Below are 17,008 nucleotides of genomic sequence, written 5' to 3'. Positions count from 1 at the left end.
TTGCACTATATAGTATTGTATATTAGTATATTGCATAGTATATTGTATATTGTATGGTAACTCAGTTCTGCATCGAACATTGTACATATGTATATACTGAACACTGTGTCTACGTACGTGACTTCTATTTTTACTTCTATTTTTACATGCTATACTATTTTATTTTATTTTATACTTATCTTTTGTCTAGCACAGTCTCTGGAGCGTAACAGAAAGAAGCATTTTGTATAAAAGTATTCTGTACTTCTGTATGACAACTATTAAAGAAACTTGAAACTTGAACTCGGGATGATTTCCCACTCTACCAGATATGAAACATCTGCACCTCTGTTCCGCAAATAACAAACGTAATACCCTTCAAACATGCTCATTCATATTCAAGTTCATTAACAATAGGCAACCTTCCATAGTTTCTTCATCTTTTTTTTTAAACTTAAACTTAAGTTTTTATTTTCATTATTTATTTTTTTAACAACATACATAGACAACATTCATAGACAATACATTTCAACATCTCAACAGTACATAAATATAAAACAAATAGACAAAAAATGAGTAAAGAAAAAGTGTGGCATGGGTCCTTGGTCCATTCTATATTTGCATTATTTATTTACATTTTCATTAATTTCCTTGTATCCTTTTCAAACCTCTGTGATGTCGTTACTTCCCCTCCTGTATTCTTCCCACTTTCTCCATTTCCATTCATACTTTTCTTCTTGCAGCCTCAGCAGATTCTCTCCATTTCCTGTATCCCCTCTACCAACTCTATCCATTGATCCTTTGTCTGCACTTCTACCTTGTACCACCGTTTAGTTAAAGCTTTTTTGGCTGCCACTATCAATATCTTAATCAAGTATTTGTCTTCCCCTTGGATTCCTTCTTGTGACAGATTCCCCAAATACAACACTTGGCCTCCCTGGGGTATTTTGTATCATATTATTTCATTTATTATCCCTCCTATCTCTTCCCAGTAGTGCCTTATCTTCTGACATCCCCAGAATATGTGTGTATGGTTCGCCCCTTCCTGTCCACACTCCCTCCAACATGTTTTCTTTGCTGGTGTGTAATTGCCCTGTATTTCTGGTGTTATAAAGCATCTAATTATGTTTTTCCACCCAAACTCCCTCCATATCCTTGATCCTGTGGTTGTTTGTTGTGTCTTACATGTGTCATACCATTCCTCCTCTGTTATCTCTATTTCCAACTCTTTCTCACACTTTTCTTTTACATACAATGTTGTATTTCCCTTACTGTCCATTATTGCCTGATATAGTGCTGATATCACCCTTCCCTTCCGTCCTTCGTATGACTTTACCATTATCTTAATTACCCCATTCTGTTCTTTGTCTCTGTCTTGCTTTATTTCCTTGTTATAGTAGTCCCTAATCTGTAAATATCTAAAGTGGTCCCTATTCTCTAGTCTGTATCTTTCTTTCAATTTTTGTAGAGTCTGCATCTCCCCTCCTTCTGTCATTGTGCACATTGCTGTTATACCCCCCCGTTCCCACCTCTTGAATCCATGGTCTTCTATCCCTTGTCTGAATTTGTTGTCGTGTGCTATCCATCTCAGTATCTTAGATTCTTTTTCTAGCTTGTATTTCTTTACTATTGTGTTCCATATGTTTATAGTGAATTTGGTAATTGGGTCTAGTAGTTGTTCCTGTCTTCTGAACAGCTCCCTATCTCCTATCAGTGCCTGCACTTTGAATCCCTCTCTTTTGGTTTCTATATCTTTCCATTTGGCCTCATAATTCACATTGCACCAGCATGCTACTGTTCTAAGCTGTGCTGCATAGTAATAGCTTTCTAAACTGGGTACTGCCATCCCTCCTTTCTCCTTTGGTAATTGTAGAGTCACATATCTGATCCTTGGCCTTCCCCCCCCCCCCCAAATGAATCTTGATATCTGTCTATCCCATTCCCTAAATTGTTTTTGTGGTATTAATATGGGTAGAGATTGAAATAGGTATAGTAACCTTGGTAATATGTTCATCTTAATTATTTCGATCCTTGAGCTGAAATCTAGGGGCATTACCGTCCATCTTTCTAGGTCTCTCTTGATTTTCTGATTTATCTGTGTATAGTTTGCATCGTATAACCCCTCCACCCCTCTTGTGATGTTCACCCCTAGGTACTTGATCCTGTCCATGCCCCATTTGATTCTGTATTTTTCTTTGATCTCTATCGTTGGTGTGTAGTTCAGTGCTAATGTCTGTGTCTTCATCACATTAAGTCTATACCCTGAGTAATATCCATATTCTGTCAGTAGATCCATCAGTGTCGGGAAGCTTGTGTCTGGTTGTCTCATATATACTATCACGTTGTCTGCGAACAATCCCAATTTATGTTCTGTCCCCCTTATCTCCACCCCTTTGATGTCTTTGGTTTGTCTAATTAGTTGAGCCAGTGGTTCGATGAATACATCGAAAGAGCGTCAGCGAAAGACAACAACCCTGTCTGGTAGCTCTCTAGTTTAATCCGGTCCGTCAGACTACCATTCACCTTAAAGGGGAACTATCTTATACATGGCCTTTTTCAGTGTTTAGCATTGTTTCCTAGCTATGTGGACTTATATTAATATGATCTATGTCTCTAATTCTCATATTGGCGCATTCTTCCAATTCTCCTCTCACAATATTCACCCTCACTGAACTGAGTCATCTGAAAATGTGATGATTTGTGATGTCAGATAGACACCGCTGCATGTTAATGTCCCAGATGCTTCGAAGGCCACACAGTGGTTTAGGAGCCCAGCCTCAAAACAGCTTAAGATCTTCAGGTAGAAAAATGCTGTTTTTGAGGACTTGATTAGAAATACAAAACAACGAATTAAAAAAAAAAAAAAAATTACAGAGGTGTTCCATAAACTCACAGGAATTGTCCAAAAGGAAATATCCAGCTTACACTGTCGAAGGCTTTTTCTGCATCTAGGCTAACTAATACTGCACTTCCTCCTTCCTTTTGTATCTCCTCTACTATCTGCACTGTCTTTCTTATGTTATCCTGTGTCTGCCTTCCTTTAATGAATCCAGTCTGGTCTTCGTCTATTATATCTGTCATAAATGTCTCAAATCTTTTGGATGTTATTGATGTATACATCTTGTAATCTACATTAAGTATGGACACAGGTCTGAAACTGCTACACAGTTCTCTATCTTTCCCTTCTTTTGGAATTGTAGTAATTATGGCCTCTTTCCATGAAGGTGGCATTGTGCCTTTTTCCATTGTGTGCCTGAATGCTGCTTCTAATATGGGGCTCAGTTCCTGCCTAAATGTTTTGTAGAATTCCGAGGGGAATCCGTCGCTACCCGGTGACTTACTACTCTTTGCCCTACTGATCGCATTCCAAACGTCCTGTTCTGTGATTTCTGCATTTAATATTTCATTCTGTTCCTTCCCTATTGATGGTAAATCCAATTTTTCTAAAAAAAAAAATGCTATCTCCTCTTCTCCTGCCGCTATCGGTTGTGTGTATAGTTTCTTATAATATTCTTCAAATGTCTTCTCTATTTCCGCTGGCTCTCTCAGTATTTTGTTTGTGTTTGTGTCCCGTATTGTGTTTATTTTTTGTTGTGTCCTGATTCGTCTAGCTAACAGTCAGAATGTTACCTTTCAAAAGAGACCAGGCTCATGCATGTGCTATAAGTATAAAGTATAATAAATCGCAAATTACTTTGGGTATGTAATCGTAATAAATTTTTATACAAATACAAGCCCCATTTTTTTATTTTTTTTGCTGCCCTGTCAGGGGCACCTGGTGATACTAAATCCAGATTGAACTCTGCCATTGGAAAAAGGGAAATTTGGCCTGTGCGACTTGGCCATAATAAGGTAATTTATAGGCCTGATATTCTATAATCATATTTCAAATTGCATGTGTCCGAGTGCGGCTAGGTGGCGCAGTGGGCAAGACGCTCGCCACCAACGCAGGAGATGTTGGGTTCGAGCCCAGCTCTCTGCGTTGCTACCAGCTTGGCTGGTCGTTCATACTAATACAATTGGCAGTATTAGGGGGTGGGAAGCTGGTGGGTGGGGATCGGACGTTGTGGACAGCGACTCCTACAGGTCGGTTGGTGCGCCTGCGCAGTAGAATCAGGAAGCAACAAGGGCGGCGTGTCCCTCCCACGCAGACCCTCGCCGCTGAGAGATCGCGCTGTACAGGTGAAAAGATGTGACGGCTGCCTCCTCGAGTACCGGAGGGGACACGTGATGCAAGGCTTCGTCCACATTGCAGCCGGCTTGTGGGAGGCACGGCCTAACAGCGTTCGAGACAGGGGAGGGTAGAATTGGACAATACGAAATTGGGGACGGGAGAAAAATAAATAGAAAAATGGGGAGAAAAAGTAGACGAAAAAATTATAATTGCAAGTGTCCGGATGGCAGAATTCAGTACTATCTACAAAACCTTCTGTTTAATCATCTGCCCTTGATTCATTTGATTCGATTTTTTTGTACACGTGATCTCAAGAAGGTGCTGAACGAGCTCAGTGGCATCATTCATGTCTGGTCAATTTTAGCAAAGATGATGAAAAAAAAATTCGCATCGCCGGCTGTCTCTGGCTTGCTCCAGCGGACACCAGAGCTCAGCCAGCGGCGAGAATATGCTGCCGCGAGCGGCATCGCTGAGCATATTCTCGCCGTCATGACAAACCAATTACATAATCCAACATATGTGTAAAGGCACAACATATTCCAGTTAACGGTATCTTTTTTTAATTATTTGTTACGGCGTAGTCAATACTTCCATGCGTATAAATTGAGGAAGGCAGGGACCTCTGCTGCTAGAGCGGTGGATAAGGGGGCGGGTCACGTGGGGGTCGCGGCCAATCAGAGGAACCCGGAAACCGAACTCCGTTGCGGAAAGTATAGACGCAACCAGGCGGGCTCCACTGGGTCTCCATCCCTGCCTACCTGCGTCACGCTCGCCTGAGCTATTTCTTCTGTCATTTCCTTGTGTCTAGATCTTTCCACCGGTGTTTGTACATCTTCTGGGGTCTTATTTCTCTCTCACTGAAGTTTTAATATGTTTCAACTTTGTTCAGTTCTTTTGTTTGAGACATTATTGTCTATGCTACACTTTTATATAAACTGGTCCATAGTTTATCATTAAATGTTTTAGTGTTTGATTTGAGCTTCGAGGTTGTCGGCCTTGGGTGTCCGTTACCTCATCACTACCTAACTCTTCTCTGCCATGTGCACAGACCTCTATCGCAAAGTGCAGCTTGAGTGTTGATCGCTTGCCATCACTAATATCTCTCTCTCTCTCTCTCTCTCTCTCTCTCTCTCTCTCTCTCTCTCTCTCTCTCTCTCTCTCTCTCTCTCTCTCTGGCAGGTGACATCACACAGAAAGGCTATGAGAAGAAACGGTCCAAGTTGATTGGGGCCTACCTCCCACAAGCACCAGGTACGGGAACATCCTCTTTCTCTCTTTTTAGTTCCCCCTTCTTCCCTGTTATAATTGCTTCCTTTGTTATTATCCTCCAATAGAATTGTATTAGATGTTCTGATCATTTGTCATCTCTCTAGGTAAGGAGGACTTAACCTCTTAAGCCTGAGCCGTAATTTCTGAAAATCCACCTAAAAATACATACCTAAGTAAATGGAAGATTGCTCCACTTCTACAAGGTCCATTTGCATGTTCTTTGTATCTAGGGACACCTATGGATCTCAGGGAATGTATTCCCAGTGTCAGAAAGTAATTTTTTTCCTCATCTTTGCTAAAATTGACCAGACATGAATGATGCCACTGAGCTCGTTCAGCACCTTCTTGAGATCACGTGTACAAAAAAATCGAATCAAATGAATCAAGGGCAGATGATTAAACAGAAGGTTTTGTAGATAGTACTGAATTCTGCCATCCGGACACTTGCAATTATACATTTTTCGTCTACTTTTTCTCCCCATTTTTCTATTTATTTTTCTCCCGTCCCCAATTTCGTATTGTCCAATTCTACCCTCCCCTGTCTCGAACGCTGTTAGGCCATGCCTCCCACAAGCCGGCTGCAATGTGGACGAAGCCTTGCATCACGTGTCCCCTCCGGTACTCGAGGAGGCAGCCGTCACATCTTTTCACCTGCACAGCGCGATCTCTCAGTGGCGAGGGTCTGCGTGGGAGAGACACGCCGCCCTCGTCGCTTCCTGATTCTACTGCGCAGGCGCACCAACCGACCTGTAGGAGTCGCTGTCCACAACGTCCGATCCCCACCCACCAGCTTCCCACCCCCTAATACTGCCAATTGTATTAGTATGAACGACCAGCCAAGCTGGTAGCAACGCAGAGAGCTGGGCTCGAACCCAACATCTCCTGCGTTGGTGGCGAGCGCCTTGCCCACTGCGCCACCTAGCCGCACTCGGACACATGCAATTTGAAATATGATTATAGAATATCAGGCCTATAAATTACCTTATTATGGCCAAGTCGCACAGGCCAAATTTCCCTTTTTCCAATGGCAGAGTTCAATCTGGATTTAGTATCACCAGGTGCCCCTGACAGGGCAGCAACATTTAAAAAAAATGGGGCTTGTATTTGTATAAAAATTAATTACGATTGCATACCCAAAGTAATTTGCGATTTATTATACTTTATACTTATAGCACATGCATGAGCCTGGTCTCTTTTGAAAGGTAACATTCTGAAGTTTCTTGCACAATAAAGAATGAAATAGAGTAACAGAGGTTTGAACACACTGATGTAATAGTTTTGGGTACACATTTTCTGTTTACTGGTTGCCAGATGGCTGTTTTTAAGTTCCAGCTGAGAGGTAGGAGCTGGAAAACATAATAGTTCAATAGCCTGAAGTCGTATGTAGTACAGGTCCAATGTTTACAAAGATCCCACGTAAAATTTATGTTTTACAAAGGTTTTTGTAATGTGTGTACCAGTAACAATTTGTCATGATTATCCAAAATGGCCGTCCTCTGCCTTCATTTCGATGCTCGTCAAAACAATGGACTTCTTCATCTTCTTGTGTCACCTTCCCCCACTGTCGGCGCTCATCTGGGATCGCTTTCGGAGCTGACTACAACGGTCGTCAATCATTTTAGCTATCAGCGGTGACTGGTCAGCAGACCAGGCTGCAGAAACAAATTAGTGGGGGGGCATAAAATGTTCTCGGGGGGGCACAATGGTTTTTCAACACAGGTTCCCTTTTATGTTTCAGCTGGGACAGCGGCACTGTGGCTTGCTTGGCGCTGCCCACGGTGCTGAACTAAACAGCAGAGAGGCAATTGAAAAATCTAATTTCTCTATCTTAAGATCATTCACTTATACAAAAACAGACTGAACGGATATATATAACAGACCTGCTGGGGCAGCGGACTGAGAGCAGGGGACACAAACAGGCTGGATAAGATGGTCAGGAAGGCCAGTAGCGTGGTTGGGGTGGAGCTGGACTCTAGCCAGGGTGGTGGAGAGGAGGAGCCTTGCTAAGCTCCAAGCCATCAGGGAAAACCCCTCCCACCCACTATACACAGACTTGGCTGACAGGAGGAGCATGTTATAGGCTCACACTACCTAAATGCAGCACTGAACGGCACAGGAAGTCCTTCATTCAGACAGCCATCAGACTATACAATGCATCACTGTGCCTCACTGCATCACTGAGCACAGAGTGACAGTTACCATCTTCCTGGACTCTTACTTTTTAAACAGCACTGTGCAATATTACACCTACTGTAGACTTCAGTATATTTTTACTGTATTTATTTACTGTATCTTTTATTCTATTTTTATTCTATTTCATTTTATTCTATTCTTAGGCCATTTGTTTTGTTATTCTTATTCGTGACTTGTTCTGTCTAAATGTTTAATGTTGAGTGATTTGCAGTGTCAAGTGCATGACGGGCCGAATACGGGCCATCCGATCCATAAGTGGTTAATAACGAGATCAAGAATGTTTTTGTGATGATTTCCATTGACGAATCACTGGTCTGCAATATTGATAAAATGTACTGTTCAATGGTAGTATCTCCCTCCTTAAAGGTCAAATATGTAATTGAAATAATATTGAAACATATATATTTTTTTTTATCCACTTTTTTTCCTCTTTTTCTATTTTTCTCCCATCACAATTTCGCTGTGCCAATTCTTCCTCCCCTGTCTTGAACGTTGCTCCCATATGCCCCCCACTGGCCAGTTGTAGGGAGGATAGAAGCCTTGCATCACGTGTCCCCTCCCATACACGAGGAGGCAGCCTGTCACATCTTTTCACCTGCCAGCGCGGACTCTCATTGGCGAGGTGTAACGTGTGGGACGCTCACACTACCCCCGCCATTTCCTGTCTCTGCTGTGCAGGCGTCCCCCAACTGACCTGTAGGAGTCGCTGTCCACAACGTCCAGATTACCACCCATCGACTTCCACCCGCTAACGCCGACAGCCGGATTCGAACCCGGTGTCTCTTGCGTTGGAGACGAGCGCAATGTCCGCTGCGCCACCCAGCCGCATATTGAAACATATATATAATATATGTAACATCAACAGTGATCTCTAGGCAAAAGAGCTTTAGTAACATTATACTGTGAATGTCTCCAGACCTCCATTGGCAGAACCTGAGGGGTGTGGCCAATAATAGCAACCCCGGTTAACCTTCTGTAGTGTGGTAGTGAAAGGTTAACCTTCTCTAGTGTGGTAGTGAAAGGTTAACCTTCTGTAGTGTAGTAGTGAAAGGTTAACCATCTAGTGTGGTAGTGAAAGGGTTAAACAAAGTGTAATACCAAGTGTTCTGTACCAAACGAGGCATTTCAGATTCTACCTCTAGATCTTGTTCTGCACACATGCGCGCGGTCTTCTCCAGTCTGCCCAAGATCCTCTGAGAGGCGGGCAGTGAGTTCTCTTCTCCTATCCATCATGGTTCTAGTGACAGGCAGTGGTCGTTACATGGTGGAAGTAATCAAGATCAGACTTCAGACATGCTCCTCTGTGCTTGTGCTGTTGTGTATCTGCCACCCCGTCATAATGAAGACGAAGTGAAGCTCCAATGTAAAGTCGCTCATCGGCATAAAAATTATCCTTGCTGTCCTCAGTGGTGCAGTTCATTCACAGCTAGAGTTATTGATGGGGGTTGGGGGGGGGGGGGTGTATGTGTGTAGGTCTTACAGATGTAGCAGATGGGTCCGTCTACCCTTGCCGCATGATTTCCGGGTAGTTACCGTATTAACGGTATCAAGAATCAAGAGGTTTATTTGTCACATACATACCAGGGCATACAATGAAATGCGGGTGGTCATGCCCGCATTGATAGTGCAAAATACAATAATAAAATAGCCATAGAAAACATTTTTAAATATGTAAGACACAAGATATGCATGATAAAAAAGACATGCTAAATTCCTGAGAAACACTACTATACAATTTACAATTTTAACTCTTAATGTATCTAAACTATACTATACAGTACCTCCTTCCTTTAAAGTAACTTTCCATTTTTAAAGTGACATTTTGTTTAAAGTGATTGTTTTAAAGGTGTGTGTGTGTGTGTGTGTGTGTTTGTTTGTTTGTTTGTTTGTTTGTTTGTTTGTTTGTTTGTTTGTGTGTGTGTGTGTGTGTGTGTGTGTGTGTGTGTGTGTGTGTGTGTGTGTGTGTGTGTGTGTGTGTGTGTGTGTGTGTGTGTGTGTGTGTGTGTGTGTGTGTGTGTGTGTGTGTGTGTGTGTGTGTGTGTGTGTGTGTGTGTGTGTGTGTGTGTGTGTGTGTGTGTGTGTGTGTGTGTGTGTGTGTGTGTGTACTTGTGAGTGGAGAGTTCAGTGTTCTGATGGCCTGGGGGAAGAAGCTGAGCCGGAGTCTCTCTGTTCTCGCATGTGTGACCGTAGGCGCTTGCCTGACCGGAGCAGCTTGAACAGGCTGTTGTTAGGGTGGTGGGGGTCTTTCATAATTCTGCAGGCTCTGGATTTGCACCGCCTGTTATAGAAGTCCTGCAGGTGCAATACCCGTAGTACGCTCTGCTGAGCGCACCACTCTCTGGAGTGCCTTCCTGTCCTGTGCCGTGCTGTTTCCAAACCAGGCAGTGATGTTTCCAGTCAGAATGCTCTCTACAGCCCCGGAATAGGAGTGGAGTATCTTCCCCGATACTCTGAACTTCCTTAGCTGTCTCAGGTGATAGAGGCGCTGTTTTGCCTTTTTCACCACAGAATCTATGTGTGTTGACCATGTCAGTTCCTCTGTGATGTGGACTCCCAGGTACTGCTCACCCTGTCCACAATAGCCCCGTTTATCCACAGTGGCGTGTGTGTCCCCGGCTGTATTCTCCTAAAATCCACGATCAGCTCTTTGGCTTTTGGTCATTGTTAGAGATCAGCCCCACCACCACCGTGTCATCCGCAAACTTCACTATGGAGTTGGAGCTGAACCTGGCCACACAGTCATGTGTGTACAGTGAATACAGCAGGGGGCTCAGAACGTAGCCCTGGGGGGACCCGATACTCAGGGCGGTTTTGCTGGAGGTATGACCCCCCCACCCTGACCGCCTGGGGCCTGTCAGGATCCAGGCACTCATGGCGGAGCTCAGACCCAGATCGATCAGCTTGTCAACCAGTCTGGTGGGGACTATGTTGTTGAAAGCTGAACTATAGTCAATGAACAGCAATCTCACATAGCCCCCCTTCTGACCATCAAGGTGAGATAGTGTATTGTGTAGTACTTGGGAGACCGCATCGTCAGTGGACCTGTTTGTCCTATATGCAAACTGCAGTGGGTCCATGTTACTAGGGAGAGAGGCACAGATGTGGTCCTTGACCAGCCTCTCAAAGTATTTCATGTGCCACCGGTCTGTTTGATTGATTGATTGAAAAGTTTATTAACAGATTGCAGAATGGGTACAGTACAGTACAGCTCAATACATACAATTGTTAAGGGGATGCAGACCAGAGAAAGACTTTCGACTTGTTTACATCAGGGTCCCCCATTTTCAATTCATCATAACATATATGACATACATGACATACAGATAGACAGTACTGCTACATCTATACATTTATGACATATCAGATTTGCAAATACAGTACTGTTTGTGATACAAAAGTGTCCAGAAAAGGAGTGTATATACATTTGGCATAGAAACTGTACATTGGAGGAGGTTGGTTGGGTGGGGTGGGGTTGGGTGGGTTGGGTGAGGGCTGTACATTGGAGGTGGGGGGGGGGGGGGGGGGGGGTTGGGAAGGGGACACACCCACATTTTACACTGTACATTGGAATATTGACAAAGCCTCACTTGGTCATTTACTGTACAACTAGGTTAGGACATTTGTAGGGGCCAGTTTCGAATTGCAGTCTCACGTAGGTGCTTTTTGAGAGTGTTTTTGAAGGTGGGTAGTGATTCACATTCCTTTACAGCTTTAGGCAGGGCGTTCCACATTGATGTGGCATAATTGCGAAACGTGTTTAGTCCCTTGTTTGATCCGAATCTGGGTTTTACATGATTTGTGGAGCTCCCTCTGGTGTTGTGATCGTGGTATTCACTGACCTTTGGGAAGTATTTTGACATGTACATGGGTACCTTGGTCGCGTAGTGTATCTTGTAGACCAGGCCCATTGCAAGTTGCTGTACTCTGTCGTCTACTCTAAGCCATCCTAGGTTGTCAAAGTGGGCAGGGGCGAGGTGGGTTCTAGGAGTCAGGTCAAGTAGTAGTCTGACTAGCTTGTTTTGAGATGTTTGTAATTTGTTTTTTAGTGCCTTTGAGGTGCTTTGGTACCATGAGGTGCAAGCATAGTCGTAGTACCCTTGAATGAGTGCTCCTGCTAGAGTCTTCAGGGTATTCTTGTTTACCAGAGCGGAGATCCGGTACAAGAATCGCGTTCGTTGGTTGACTTTTTTTATTACATTGGATGCCATTTTGTCACAGGAAAGATTAGCCTCTAGGATGGAACCCAGGTAGGTAATTTCATCTTTCCTTGTGATAATATTGTCACCCACTGTAACCGAGAAGCCGTTGGTCTTGCTGAGTTTGTTATTTGAACCGAAGAGAATGGACTCTGTTTTGCCCATGTGTAATGATAGTTTGTTGTCGGCGAGCCATATGCAGATTTTGCCTAGTTCCGAGCTGAGGGCTTTTTCAACCTGTAACTTGTTCTTGTCAGAGACCAGCAGGGCTGAGTCGTCCGCAAACAGGAACAAGTTGCAGTCACAAGCTGACGACATGTCATTTGCATAAATTAGGAATAGTAGTGGTCCTAGTATGCTTCCTTGTGGAACACCACAGCTCACTGTGAGGGGGGGGGATAGTGTACCGTTTACTTCCACCATCTGTTCCCTCCCCTCCAGGTAGGATTGTATCCAGCTCACTGATAAACTATCAAAACCAATTGCTTTTAGCTTGTCAATCAGAATGGTGTGATTGACAGTGTCGAAGGCCTTTTGTAGGTCCAGCATGACCATGCCGCAGTATTTGCCCGCGTCCACCTCTTGTTTGATGTGGTCGTTCAAGTAGAGAAGGCATGTGTCAGTGGAGTGGGATGTTCTGAAGCCAGATTGGAATTCGTAGATTAGATTTTTTTCCGCGAGGTACTTTTCGATCTGTTCGTATACTATTTTTTCCATGACTTTCGAGATGGATGTAAGGATAGAAACAGGGCGGTAGTTACCCGGGTCTAATTTGCTGCCCTTTTTGTGCAGGGGTGTTACTCTCGCAATTTTGAAGTCCTTGGGGACGTGTCCCTGTTTTATGGAGAGGTTTATTATGTGTGTGATGACTGGGGTGATGGCTGCTGCTGAGTCTCTGAGGAATTTGGAGGGGATGTAGTCATTAAGGCCTGCTGAATAGGAGTTTTCGGCGCTCTGGGTTACACCAGGTTACTTTTCGTCTCTAGTAAAGGGGAGGGGAGGAGGCGAGAAACAGCCCGGTGCCGAGGGTTGTTACATTGCTCCGTTCTCCGCTTGATATGATTAATCAAATGTCCAATCTAATGAACAATAAATAGTAAGACTGTTGTATACAATATTGTTTTGTGTAATTTATAGGGCTGTCTTAAATACTTCGAAGCTTCGTTCGATGGGCTTGTGATTCGAATATGAAAATAAAATTCTATTATAAAAAGATTATAATAATAATAAACGAATAAAAGATTAAATAACGAGAAATCTCGTCATTGGCACTCAACGCATGGCGAGTTAGGACGAGAAATCTCGTCGTTGGCACTCAAAGTGTTAAAACATTTTTTTTTTCATATTGTCACAGTTTAAGCATATTTACTCTGGTTCTCTATCTACTCCAGTGCACTCCAGAGGCACAAGGATGCGCGTGGAATATGTTTCACATCTGGCAACGGGAAGCATTTTTGGGGAATTCATTTCCAGCATTCACCATTGACTTTCATGTAGTTGTGGTACACCTTTTTACCATCAGAGGGCAACAACAATGGCTTCAAATGCTGCTATTGAGACTACTGCAAGGTGCTGTAGATATCAAATTAAAAACAATTTAAAAAAACTACTTTTTATTCTTTAAATGGCCGATGGCAACCAAATTGTGCCTCTATGTTCACTATTTTCTCAGCAATCGAGCAACTGAGTGGTAAACGGATTTGGAATGAATGGAGCAGCATAGCTGAACGCATGTTTCCCAAATTCAGCTCCGACAGTGGGAACATGATATGAGATATACTTTTGTGGTCTCAGATTGTAACGTCCACTCCTTGGTTGAATAAGTAAAGTGCTTAGGTAAGTTGGTAGCTGACCCAGGATGGCCTTGTATACAAACAAATACCAATGTAACTGTTTTCTTATGGCCAGGGATGACTGACCTGACGATTCATATAATACACAGTGATGTGTGAGGGATGAGCTGTTTGTTACAAATTGTAAAGCAACATTATTGTGTCTAAAGGATTTCACCATTGAAATCAGCATTAATTGTATGTCATAACCAGTTACTGTAGTGTAGTGGGCAGTCAGAGTTTTGGTTTCAAATTGTGGACTACCTAACATAAACGGTTGTATTTTCTTTTGGAAACAACTTGTGTATGCTAAAGGCACATCAATCTCAATGAAAACCACAAACTGCATGAAAGCACAGAGCAGATGATTTACATGTTTTTTTGTAGATACAGTACTGAATTTTGCGGACACATTCAATATAGAATATCAGGCCTATAAATGACCTTATTATGGCCAAGTCATACATCTATGGATTGGCCCAAATCTCTTCTTTCCAATGGCAGGCACCTGATATAGGGCAGCAAAGACTGTGAATGAAATCTACTGTAAGTACAGTAACTTATTTTTTTACCGGATTGTGGCGCGTTTTTTTGCTAGACGTTCACAGAAAGGTAAAGAAACAATATACGTTGTATTTTATGGCAATAACGACCTGTGAGAAAATCACACCAATGTCTTTTTTTCACGTCAGCAGCTGCAGCTTTGACTGCTGCTGGTGTGAGCAGGGTAGTGTAGTTTTATGACATTTCAACGTCCATTGAAAGCCCTGGGTCTCCTCTTTTTTAGGACTACAACGATTTCATAACGGCGTCATGTCCTCATGTCTAAATAATCCGGTTTCCGATGCAATGTGCAGAGATTTTTATAAACTCATATTTCGCTAATAACACTTAAAATTATTTATGGTACGGCCGTCACGGTGCGGTACGTGCAGCCATAGGACAAAAATACGTGACAGCGCAAACATACCAGTCACGCATGCAGGCACTCGCGAGGTCCGTGCGAGAACAGAGCGCGGGGCCGGGCACACACAGTGTGACTTCAGAGTGAGCGAAAGTGTACGGAGAAAGGCACATTTACATTAGAAGAACAGCTGCAGCCTGCAGGGTCATTACAATTGTACAGTTTTTTTCATTTTCTTATTCGTCCAATAATGTTAACCAAATGAAACCAATGGAAAAACACACACACACACACGCCGCACATCGCCAATACACACACACACGGCGCGCGTCGCCAACACACACACGCGCGCCGCGCATCGCCAACACACACACACCGCGCGTCGCCAACACACACACACACACATCGCCAACAAACAACAATAACATTCTCCGCCGCCGGACTCACGCTGATCATCTGAGCTCCTCTCCAGTTGAACTGCTATTGTGTTTAAATCCAAATAATCCTCTGCCATTGTTGTGTAACATGTCATCTGTTCTCTAGTCTTCAGTCTCGGCTTCACGTGAAGTTAAATCCTCTCTAGAAGTGAAACTGAAACTTACCAAGCCTATAAGTTGTTAAAGGGGCACTAGGCAATTAATTTACTCTGGATGCCTGAACATAGAATGACACCAGTATCACTGACTACCACGGCAAGCCTATAGACAATTATTCTATTTAATAATAATAATTATAATAATTATCATAAATATAATATATAAATTAAATTAAAAAAAAAATTCTGTTGTACCGAACTCGTACCGAACCGTGACCCCAATACCAAGGTACGTACTGAACCGTGGCTTCTGTGTACCGTTACACCCCTACTTAAAATCATTGCTAAACTTTGACTAATGTTTTGATAGGGTTAGGGTCTTTACTTTTGGCTACATTTGAAAAAGAAACACAACATCACTTAATATTGATCTATTTGTGACGTGGAATAATTCTCGGCCGGTACCGGGCCGATCAGGCTTAAGAGGTAAGCCCAACCTAACATGCTGCCACACACACACACACACACACACACACACACACACACACACACACACACACACACACACACACACACACACACACACACACACACACACACACACACACACACACACACACACAAACCTATGTGTCATCACTCTTCCATGGTGTGTAGGCCTCTGTGAAATTAACTGTCCACCCAGAATGCCAATGAATAGCTTTGCACCAAAAAAGGATACATATCGATTTTGTAAAACCTCAGAATCATCTATCAATATAAAAAGCTAATTATAAATATTAAAGGGGAACTATCTTATAAATGGCCTTTTTGAGTGTTTAGCATCGTTTCCTAGCTATGTGGACTTATATTAATATGATCTATGTCTCAAAATTCTCATATTGGCGCATTCTTCCAATTCTCCTCTCACAATATTCACCCTCACTGAACTGAGTCGTTTGAAAATGTGCCTATATGTGATGTCATATAGTCACCGCTGCATGTTAATGTTCAGCAGACGGCGCAGGCCACACAGTGGTTTAGGAGCCCAGGCTCCAAACAGCTCGAGATCTTGAGGTAGAAAAATGCTGTTTTTGAGGACTTGATTAGAAATACAAAACAATGAATAAAAAGAATATATATATTACAGAGGTGTTCCATAGACTCACAGGAATTGTGTAAAAGTGCCCAAATAGTGAAAGAAATAGTAAAATAGTTCCCCTTTAAGTAGCTTTTAGTAGGTGTTAACTTTTTTCAAATACTCTTGTTTTGTAATTAAACTAAACTCATTCCCTCACTTGTGTGTGTTAATGGTGTTTTTTTTATTTGTATTTGATCATTTTACAAGAGTTCACTTGTGAACTCATGACTATTTACTCATATGAATTAATGTATGTTTAGTGTTCACTTGCGAAGGTGTCCAATACACGTTAGCACAAAACAAATCAATGTCTCATTTGCAAAGCAAATTCTTTCTATTGCCTTGCATAGATGGCCTGCACTGTAATCCTCTTTTATGCCAAAAGGATTCTGCCCTCCCTGACTTTGGCAGAACTGAATACTGATGGCATCTCCAATTTAGCTGTTTTTGCACTTTCCTCACTCGCCCCAATTTAGAAAGTGTTTTTTGACCATGAGACCTAGCCAGACCATTACTTGTGTGTTTTAATTTCTGGGGACATTAGATCTCAGTGATTGCAATGAAGGTTACTGCAGGATGCTGGTGATATAATTGTAGAAAATAAGCTATGTACTACATAGCATCTTTGTTGACTTATTTAATAACTAATTTAACCCACACCCCCTCTTTCCTTCCTCCTCCAGGAATGGATCCACCCATGGGTCAGGAGAGGAGAACCCCAGTCACCCCTTCCTCCTCCTCCCGCTACCACCGCAGACGCTCCTCTGGCTCCAGGGACGAACGCTACAGATCAGGTATGCGACAGG

General features: G+C 42.8%; 1 protein-coding gene across 1 annotated transcript in view; it reads left to right on the top strand.

Annotated features, from left to right (window-relative positions):
- The window catches only part of dip2ca (disco-interacting protein 2 homolog Ca), an 837,941-nt gene that overhangs the window by 452,041 nt on the left and 368,892 nt on the right, over positions 1-17,008 (top strand). Inside the window, exons 2-3 of the mRNA XM_084312140.1 lie at positions 5,333-5,404; positions 16,886-16,996. Coding sequence (XP_084168266.1) covers positions 5,333-5,404; positions 16,886-16,996 — 183 coding nt within the window. The remainder of the gene's footprint in view (positions 1-5,332; positions 5,405-16,885; positions 16,997-17,008) is intronic.

Source organism: Notolepis coatsorum, assembly GCF_963971535.1.
Source record: "Notolepis coatsorum genome assembly, chromosome: 4".
Lineage (NCBI taxonomy): Eukaryota > Metazoa > Chordata > Actinopteri > Aulopiformes > Paralepididae > Notolepis > Notolepis coatsorum.
The sequence above is the reverse complement of the archived record's forward strand: the minus strand, read 5'-3'. Positions and strand labels throughout refer to the sequence as shown.